At 44.5% G+C, this 9,757-nt stretch overlaps 2 protein-coding genes across 3 annotated transcripts; one reads left to right on the top strand and one right to left on the bottom strand.

The window, feature by feature from the left end:
- Positions 1–154: 154 nt before the first annotated feature.
- Positions 155–5,663, bottom strand: bag4 (BCL2 associated athanogene 4). 2 transcript variants are annotated; one of them, XM_030370222.1, is made up of 5 exons: positions 5,376–5,663; positions 4,740–4,859; positions 4,415–4,537; positions 2,895–3,266; positions 155–2,154 (listed from the first exon to the last, which is right to left on the bottom strand). In XM_030370222.1, the coding sequence occupies exons 1-5, from the start codon at positions 5,376–5,378 to the stop codon at positions 1,648–1,650; spliced, it is 1,125 nt and encodes a 374-aa protein (XP_030226082.1). In that variant the 5' UTR covers positions 5,379–5,663; the 3' UTR covers positions 155–1,647. The 2 variants fall into 2 exon arrangements, with proteins under 2 accessions (XP_030226082.1, XP_030226081.1); XM_030370221.1 differs by having other exon boundaries at positions 4,415–4,648.
- Positions 5,664–5,921: 258 nt separating this feature from the next.
- On the top strand, positions 5,922–9,735 carry lsm1 (LSM1, U6 small nuclear RNA associated). Its single transcript, XM_030370224.1, has 4 exons — positions 5,922–6,108; positions 6,284–6,352; positions 6,572–6,687; positions 9,212–9,735. The coding sequence occupies exons 1-4, from the start codon at positions 6,063–6,065 to the stop codon at positions 9,380–9,382; spliced, it is 402 nt and encodes a 133-aa protein (XP_030226084.1). The 5' UTR covers positions 5,922–6,062; the 3' UTR covers positions 9,383–9,735.
- Positions 9,736–9,757: the final 22 nt, after the last annotated feature.

The following is a 9,757-nucleotide window of genomic DNA, read 5'->3' on the forward strand; positions in this document are numbered from 1 at the left end:
GATCTGACGTTAGCTGGCAGAGGTGTTCATAAATTTGGCAACACACACCGCCACCCACAGAAACACCCAGAGTTTGCACACAACACGATTTGAAGTAAACGACATACTAGAAACTGTGAAGAAAGAATATATGGATGTGAAAGTAAACAACGGGTTAAAAATATCCTGACATTTAATTATTAAGTCTTAGTAGTGACAATTAACTTATCTGTCAGGCAAAAAAATCGTATCTTTTATAATGGAAACATGCATTTAATCTGCAACATTGATGCAAGGTCCTGCTCTCGTAATCAAGATAATTTTTTACATATCTTATATTACAAATATTTGTCAAGTTATGAACAGGGTGGTTCCATTTTAACACAGAAAAAAACAAAATCTTTTTGTACATGCAAGGTTTGCGATCTTATCATAGAAAAAGAAGTTCATCCCCCAGATATGGCACTCTTTTTGCAAATCAATACAACAAGCATGATTTAAAAAACAAAAAGCACAACAGAAGTCGGGCCGAGGAGGGCTCTCGCCGCATTACCAGCGTTGATACAACAATGAACAGAGCAAACAGGATACATATAATCTAGATAACGTGCCCCAAGTTAACCTTACATATTGTTTGTTTTAGAAATGTTCATTTCATCCTTTTGATGTTCTTATGTTATACAGACGCAGATACATAAAAATACAAAAACATAGTCAATGCTTCCCTCTTCGCCTCAGATTAACTCTGTTCTCCTCCTTCGTCCCGTAGACCTCAATACTTGTGTTTTCCAAAAGCCCCAGAAAATAAGATAATTATAAACCTTTCAAGCTTTTTTCTTACTGGATTATCAACACTACCTGCTACAGCTAAAGAAAAACAGCAATAACATCACAGAGTGCACTTGGCCACCTTTGTCCTAAAATGCAGTAATGGGGACAGTAATCTTCAGAGGGCTTTCATTAACCGTCCATTACCTTGGGCCAAATGTCAGATCCGAGACCTTGCAACCGTCCTTTCAACAGTGTTTTTATATTACTACAGTGCATGCAGGACCGAGTACAAGTAAAAATAGCAAGAAAAGTATTGGATACATTTCTTTGGTGAGAAGGTACACCAGAAGTGAAAGTGAATATGGGTTAGGGAAGAACCAGTGTGAGATCCAAAGCAGCATGGAAGGTTTGTGATGTATGAAAATAAACCTTGATTATGACTTGGACAATGGCGGAATAATACTATGTGGCACAACACAAATCATGAAAAATGACTACAGTATGTTGTTCTGCCAGCATTAGCGTTGCATTGCAGAGAGGAATGCCGAGTTCAAAGGATGATGATGGTTTTAGAGTAACACACCAGCATTCTCCCGATGAGGCCCAAGCAGATATGATATGTACAGTCGTTTCATTTACTGACCCTAAAACAATGTCTACAGCTTAACACCAGCTAATTCTGTCCCACTCCCAACTTGAGGTTCTGATGAAGTCCTGAACACATTTAGCATATGAAAACATATCCAGCACAATGGGAATGATTGTGGGACTTCAGGAAAGCCTGATTTAATCCAGAGCCCCTCACCGTCTTCTGCCGAAGATTAGCAGAAAATAGCAAAAAAACGAAAAGCAAGAAGTAAAATACCAAAACCCTCTTGAATCCCATCCGCTCCGGTCTCAGAACGCCTTCTTCTCTAGTTGATCCAGGATGGCCTGGATCCTCTGCACGGCCTCCCGGCGTGCCTGCCTGATGGCCTCCTGCCCCTGGGTCTCCACCGAGTCCAGTGCCAGCAGCTCCTTGGTGAGCAGCTCCTCCAGGTAGCGGTAGGTCTTGTCAGATTTTTTGCCCACAAACTCGTCGACGTCCTCTTGCAGGAGCATGACCCGGACCATGACCTGCTGCACCCGGGCCATGTTGGGGCCTTCCTTGGGCATCTGGGGTCCGATCAGGCCGTGGCCCTGGGGGGGCGCGGCGGCCGGCTGCGGCTGCGGCGCCGGAGACGGCACAGAAGGTGGCGGCTGACCGTGTGAAGGATTGGGCTCGCTCGGCCCTCCTCCTCCTCCTCTCCCCGTTCGGTTGTACAACTGGGGAGGAGAGCAGAACTCGCTGGGCTTCCCGCCGGCGGGGTTTGGAGCCGGCTGAGGTTTTGGTCCCGCTTGTGGGGGGTTTTGGGCTGTTTGGTCCTGAAAGAGAAACAACGTTTAACCTGAGAATGAAACCTGCTGATCACCTTTGAATCAACTACATCCTGAACGTACGATACCATTGTACGTTCAACCTTAAGACCAAAGATTCACCTTGCAACGGCTTGCAACTCGCAACTCCTTGCGACGAGACGGGCTGCGACGTTCTAAAACTGGGCCGTTCACACTGGCAGCAACGCGCTGCAACGGGCTGCGACGCTAGGTGGTATCCCTAGCAACTGTGAACGCTCTGGCACAGCTGAGAGCCGCAACAGCATCATTTGCGTAGGTTAGGTTAGATTAGTTAAGTTTGCGATTAGTTAGGTTTGCAATTAGTTTTATTTTTATTTTGCTTGAGAGTAGGCTACAGTTACGGTGTTTTGTCATTCTCCGGATATCGGATATTTCAATCGGATATTTTTATGCTGAAGTGGACAGTACAGTACCGGGACGGAGTAAGGCCGTGACGTACACGTTGTTCTGTGCTGTGATTGGCTGAAGACTAGAGAAATAGTAAAATCGCTGCGTTCTAAAACTGGACCTTGCGATTTGACGTATTCAATCTCTGGCAACTCCTTGCAACGACCCGTTCACACCGCCCCTGCGACGTTCTGAAACCGTCTCGTTGCAAGCCGTTGCAAGGTGAATCTTTGGTCTGAACTGAGCTTTACACTTCAACTAATAAATTTTCGGAGATTTGCAAAATCAAGGGTGGTCCGTTGCTACGGCCCCCCTCACACCTTTGGTTGGTAGGGAGGTGGGGCCCCCGTTCCGGTCCCTGGCCACGCTGGGGGGTGTTGGGGACGGACCGGATTGCCGTAGGGGTTTTGCGGATGCTGAGGATGCTGAGGATGCTGAGGATGCTGAGGATGCTGAGGATGCTGAGGATGCTGAGGATGCTGTTGTTGCTGCTGCTGTGGCCCCGGCTGCTGGCCTGGCTGCTGTGCCGGGGGCCACTGCTGGGGTGTGGGCCCGTACCCACTGGGGTGTCCCCAGCTCTCAGCCTGCGGCCGGGGGTGCAGCGCCTGGCCGGCAGGGTAAGGGGGGTTGGGGGGCATCGCGTGGCCGCCGTCGTTGTAGTGAGCGTACGACCCCGGGGGATATCCAGGCGCCTGGGGAAGAGAAAGCAAGTACAAACAGTAATCCCGGCACTTAATGTACGCACTTATTGTATGGTGGACGTCCCGGCACTTAATGTACACACTTATTGTATGGTGGACGTCCCGGCACTTAATGTACGCACTTATTGTATGGTGGACGTCCCGGCACTTAATGCACGCACTTATTGTATGTTGTACGTCCCGGCACTTAATGTACACACTTATTGTACGCACTTATGTATGTTAAACATCCTGGGACTTAATGTATGCACTTATTGTACATTGCACGTCCTGGCACTTAATGCACGCTCTTATTGTCTGTTGTACATCCTGGGACTTAATGTACACACGTATTGTATGTTGTATGCCCTGGCACTTCATGTACACAATTACTGTCTGTTGTACATCCTTGCACTTAATGTACGGACTTATTGTCTGTTGTACATCCTTGCACTTCAAAATAATACTTAGCATCCTGTAGCATCTTATCCCAGCTATCTTTGTTGTACACGGGAAATGGGTTTGCTATAAACGGGGAACCTATTACCGCGATTGTTAGTGTTTGGCACTTGGTTCTATGAACATCCTTACTATACCGACAGCGATATATAGTTGTTTCCCTTTCTTCTGACAAATGTACTTATTGTAAGTCGCTTCGGATAAAATTGCTACTAAATGCCCTGAATGAAAATGTAAATTTAATAAATCTTGAGTCCAAATGTACATTCATTTCAGACAGCGAAACATGACTTCACTGAACAATACACTACCCCCCCCAACCATCCACACGCACACCATAACAACAGACTGGTATTTAACCATCTATTGTGTTTGCACAGCATTTGTCTATTGCACAATAACCCTACCTGTGGCTGCTATCACTACCACTTGAACACCCTACACTTCACACTTTATTACACCTCATTACTTTTTATTATTATTGATGATATTACTTACTTATTTATTTTTACTTATTTTACTTTGTTTCTTTTCATATGGTTTCTTATCTTTATTTATTTTATCTTGCACTGTTGCTGCTATGTGAATGTTGAGGAACCAAGCCTACGATTTTTACTCTTGTGTACTGTACAATAAGATGTAATAAAAGTGATTCTGATACACTGTACTGTAGTCTGACGTTGGTGAAGTCCATGACCTACCCCTTGACAGTGCTGAGCAGGGTAGTGATGGTGTTGGACATGAGGCTGGCCGGAGCCTGCAGCAGCCTGCTCTGGAGGACAGCCCTGGTTGGGGTATGGCCCCGGAGCGGGTCTCTGGGCCATCTGGTCAGCGCAGTAAAACGGGTTGGACGGGTGGAAGTTACTCGTGGGATAGTGTCCCTGGCCTGTATTGTAGACACCACCGTGGCCGTTCGGATACGTGCCTTGCACTGCCTGGTTTGGTAAACGCAAGATATGAGACGATGACACAAAACGCCTCAGGTGTAGCATTTTGGCAACGGGTGAAACAGAAAGGAATCTGTACCTGGGGGTTGTACGCGGGCTGTATCTCCGTTCCTGAGGGGAAGTTATTTGCATAATGCGGCGTGGAATGGGTCTGGGGATACCAGTAGTTTGCGGGGTACCCCGGGTACTGAGAAGCGTCCTGTGAACACAGAACACACAGCTTGAAAAGTTATGAAGTCACATACACTACAGGAAGGCAACCAAATGAACTACTCTAGCGTTGCTTTATGACATACCAATAGAATAGTAGGTTTACACAGACGTCCTAACAATAATTCACTTTCCAAGTGATGACGTAGGGTCTGTATCACTGTCTGTGCGCTGTTGTGGCACAATGCTACCAAGACTACTACGATAGGCCTCAGACCCTATTTTATAATGTGTTCTTGCAGCAGGAATCAGAAACTATTGGTTCAAACACACAGTGCCCTCCAGAAGAGATTAGACGTGAGACCGTAGCGAGGGACACACAGACCTCTACCGAGATAGCAGGGCAGCGTTAACTATTACATAACGCTAATTCCAGCCACTGATCACTTAGCCGTAGCAATGGTTTTACTAGTCCACACTTGGACGACCCGTTTCTTTAACACAGTCACATATCATTGCAGACCGTAGCAGGTAAAAAGGTGAATAGCAGTGAGGAGTCACGTACCATGTTGGTTATTGCAATGCGCGCTGTTGTTTTTCTCCTGAGTTGTAATTCAAAGGCCAACTAGATTTAGGATTGGACCGCATTTAATGACGATACATACTGGGAAGACTTTTTTTTTTACAGCACGCGGACTATCCTTTATATGATTAAAAAAACACAAAGCAAGTTCAAAACGGACTGTCGTTAGTTATTTCAAACGTGAATTTGATAATTTTTTTCAAGATCTCGCTTGTTTGGCAAGAATGAGGAAATGATTGAATGGCTTCTACTTGTAAAGGGTGTACTGTACCTTTAAGACCTCAGCCCGCCCCCCCTGGGTCAGTTCCGCTGCGTCACTCTGTGTGAGCCAATGGGCGAACAGGGAATAAGTAGCATGACGTACTACATTGTTGCAACTCCTTGCGTTGTAAAATATACATTAAAAATAATCCACAAATATATGGATAGATAACTTTTTATTTTTATTTTGTATAAAATAAATGATTTAGAGACTACCTTGGTTTCGGAATTTGTCTGTGATATTAATGTACTAATATTCGGCTCCAAAAGGGTTAAAGGTCTACAGGAAGTTTACCCCAAGCGTGTATAAAATTGCTTCCTGTACTAATTGGGAAGAAACACATTTTGAAACATTCATGGCTTGAAATTATTGAAAAACAATATACCGCGCAAACTACACAGATCAAGATGAATTACGTACCGGGAACGGCAAGTCTCATTGATGACATCGATAGTAAGTCAATGTTTGGCGTGGCGGTCGGTGCCTTTTGTCTCACTGGCGTTCTTGGCGTGACTATGTTTGGGCTATACAATCTTGTTGTATGGAATTGCTTGATACCTTGTACGTGTGCATGATACTGTACCGTGTACGTGTGTATGATGTGTTTTCTTTCTTTTCACGGCGACAGAGAAACATCTGGTCCTGCTCCGAGATGGCAGAACACTAATTGGGTTCCTCAGAAGCATTGATCAGTTTGGTATGGCCATTAAACTTCCTAATTAATGGTTATATATTACCTTCTGCTTCTAATGCAATCAATTTGACAATAAAGTCCTCTAAACGTGTGGTTTATCTTTTGAAACTAGACAATATCAGCGTAGACTCTTGGGTTTCTTGCACGTTGTGTTTGGCAGAGGATTGTATCGCATCGGGTTTGTTTCTTACTTTACCCTTCTCTGTTTACATCCTCTGCCAGCCAATTTAGTTTTTCATCAGACAGTTGAACGCATCCATGTAGGCAAGAAGTTCGGGGACATCCCCAGAGGCATCTTCATCGTGAGGGGAGAAAACGTGGTTTTACTCGGAGAGATGGTGAGTAGGCCCACGTTCACCTACACGTTTAAATCTCAAATGATTGATTGATGCAATTCAGAAATCGTTATTACTGACACTAATTACTATGTCAAACGGCATTAGTCTTACTCTTTTTAATCCTGCGTTTTTCTATGGGTGAATCACTTTAGTCAAGTTATTGACTTCATCTAGAATTAGTGATGCTTAGACTTAAAGTTCATAGTTCAAAGGTTTTTATTCGCCATTTGTGCATAAACCAGACAGTTCAAACACATTGGATTTCTTGTGCAGGGCTTCCCAAGTCAAGTTCAGTATAGAGAGAGAGAGAGAGAGAGAGAGAGAGAGAGAGAGAGAGAGAGAGAGAGAGAGAGAGAGAGAGAGAGAGAGAGAGAGAGAGAGAGAGAGAGATAAAAAGTTTTAAAAATTGAGATAAGGACAAATTGCATGTTGTGCACTGCATTTCAGAGAGCACCACAGTAGATGGTGATTACAATTTAAAATGTAAAAATATATACATATAAAATTGAATTCAGCAGTGCAACCATACTGTATAACCACACGTAGCAGCGTTATTGCACGTAGGAAGTGGGGGTAGGGTGGTGTGTATATATTTAAATAAATAAAATAAATAAATAAATAAAAAACAATATTGCACATTGTATTTTTTCAGATGTTCTCTGTTAATGCCATCAGTCGCACTGTTGCAGGGAAGAAGCTATTGAAGAATCTTGTGGTGTGTGTGTGATGACACTGTCCGCTCTACTGTGTCTGTATTTGCAATGTTTGTTATTGAGTAGAGGGTGAGCTGGGTGGAGGGAGTCTCTAATGATTCTCACTGCCCTTTTCCGACAGCGCTGACTGTAAATAAAGTCCATGGAGGGAAGTGTGGTCCCAGTAATCCTTTCAGCAGTCTTTATGACCCTTTGGAGTGACCTCCTCTTTGTCTTTGTGGTATTCCCGTACCAGACAGTGATACCTGAAGTGAGAATGCTCTCTACAAGTCCACTGTAGGCCAGGGTGAGAGGACGCTGGTTTAGTCCCGATTTCCTGAGCAGTCTGATGAAATACAGCCGCTGCTGGGCTTTTTTCACTGTGGCAGCAGTGTTTAGAGACCAGCTCAGGTCAGACATCACCTGCAGTCCCAGGAATCGGTGGTTGTCTGCCCTCTCCACCTCAGTCCCTTGGATGGTAAGGGGCTGTAGGGGGGCAGGACGCCTCCTGAAGTCTGCTATCACCCCTCTTGTTTTGGCTACGTTGAGGATGAGGTCATTCTCCTCTCCATAGATGAGAATATCCTCTATCACACTCCTGTAGCCTGACTCGTCACCCCCCTTGATGAGGCCCAGGATGGTGGTGTCATCAGCGTATTTGATGACAATGGTGTTATCACGTGTGGAAGCACAATCATGCGTGTACAGGGTGAAGAGTTTGGGACTGGGGCAGCAGCCCTGTGGTGAACCTGTGCTGACTATGAGCTCAGCACTGACTATGAGCTCAGCAGAGCTATAGTCCAGGAAAAGCATTCTGACTTATGTTCTGCTGTTGTCCAGGTGTTGCAAAGTGTGATGTAGGGCTATGGCCACCGCGTCATCCACTGATCGGTTGGGGCGATAGGCAAACTGGGATGGGTCGACAGTGTCCGATACTGTGTCGTTTGTGTGGGTAAGAACCAGCTTTTCTAGGCACTTCATGGGGGCTGAAGTTGGCGCCACCGGCCTTAAGTCATTCAGCGTGGATGAATTAGGCTTTTTTGGAACCGGTATGATTATGGTTGATTTAAATACTCGGGACTACTGCCTGGGATAGGGACAGATTGAAAATGTCAGCATACACACCCACTAGTTGTTCCCCACAGGCCTTCAAGACCTTAAATTAAAACTGGTAACTTCATCTGAAAGGTATTGCAAGTTATTTTCGACACTATAATATATATTTGGACCCCAAATTACTAATCATTAAATCCCACTCATTCACACTAACCTTATTGCATACAAGAGGGATTGTATCTGCTTTTATTTGGCACCTGTACAACAGTATTAGGTTTCACCAGTTATGCATGAGTTTGTTACAAAGTCTGTGTGTAAAGTCCTTCATCAACAAGCTACGATGTAAACAGAAGTGATTGAGACAAGGGACGGGTGAGGACATAGACTGAATAACGCAACTTAAAATGTTAAACCTCACCAGTATCCTATGTTGAAATGGGTTGCTGCTGGGTGCTCTGCAGTGGGTACAGTGCTGTGGTCCGAACCATCATTCTGCATGTCTATATTTCGTTTTTCCACTTGCTTAGGGGTAGGTGTAAATATTTAGAAACCAAGCAGAAATCTCACAAAACACTTGGCGAACGCTTGCACTATGACTTGACTACATTTGATCTAAATCAAAGCGGGCACCACCGGCCCCTGTTTTGATATGGGATGCGTCATCTGTTGTACATGTTTTCATATCAACACTAGCAACGATCAACTTCCATTTTCCTGTTTTTTTTCAGTGTCTGGGATTGACATGTCTTGTGGCCTATTGTGTGTGTCTCCCCCAGGACATGGACAAGCCCTGTGACGCGGTCTTGCAACAGGTCTCTATAGAGGAGATTCTAGAGGAGCAACGACTGCAGCAGCAGGCCAAACAGGAGACGGAGAAAGTAAAGATGCAGGTCCTGAAAGACCGGGGTCTTTCCATCCCCAAAGCAGATAACCTGGATGAATACTAAGACTTTACTTCACCTATGTAATCCTCTCGGTTATTTTGTGTTTGACCCAGCAATTGACTGGTTTATGTTCAATTGTAGTGTTTTTGTTTCAGGAAAGATGCCTGTACCTTGTATTATTTAGGCTTTTGGAGCCTATTTTGTATACTGTAATGATTTTATTTTGTGGGGATGAGAGAAAAATAACCATGGGACTTGCAGGATGAAAGGAATATCTGTCCGTTATCAAAATATGATTTTGTTACTCAAGCACTTACAATATTGTTGCTACATGTTGGTCAATCATGTTATTTGGAGAAGATGTACTGGGACAAAGACTGTAATGGTTCCAATCCATTAAAGTGATTTGTTTTTGATTGCAGCATATTTCTTGACACG

This window comes from Gadus morhua, chromosome 11 (assembly GCF_902167405.1).
Source record: "Gadus morhua chromosome 11, gadMor3.0, whole genome shotgun sequence".
Classification (NCBI taxonomy): Eukaryota; Metazoa; Chordata; class Actinopteri; order Gadiformes; family Gadidae; genus Gadus; species Gadus morhua.

Excerpts from the sequence above, each read along its gene's own strand:
- bag4 (XM_030370221.1), bottom strand. Across the intron at positions 4,649-4,739 it reads AGCCCGCGTACAACCCCCAG|GCAGTGCAAGGCACGTATCC; the intron begins GTACAGATTCCT and ends TTACCAAACCAG. Across the intron at positions 2,155-2,894 it reads CACCTCCCTACCAACCAAAG|GACCAAACAGCCCAAAACCC; the intron begins GTGTGAGGGGGG and ends TTTCTCTTTCAG.
- lsm1 (XM_030370224.1), top strand. The coding sequence starts at position 6,063 with ATGAATTACGTACCGGGAACGGCAAGTCTCATTGATGACATCGATA. Across the intron at positions 6,109-6,283 it reads TCTCATTGATGACATCGATA|AGAAACATCTGGTCCTGCTC; the intron begins GTAAGTCAATGT and ends TCACGGCGACAG. Across the intron at positions 6,688-9,211 it reads TGGTTTTACTCGGAGAGATG|GACATGGACAAGCCCTGTGA; the intron begins GTGAGTAGGCCC and ends TGTCTCCCCCAG.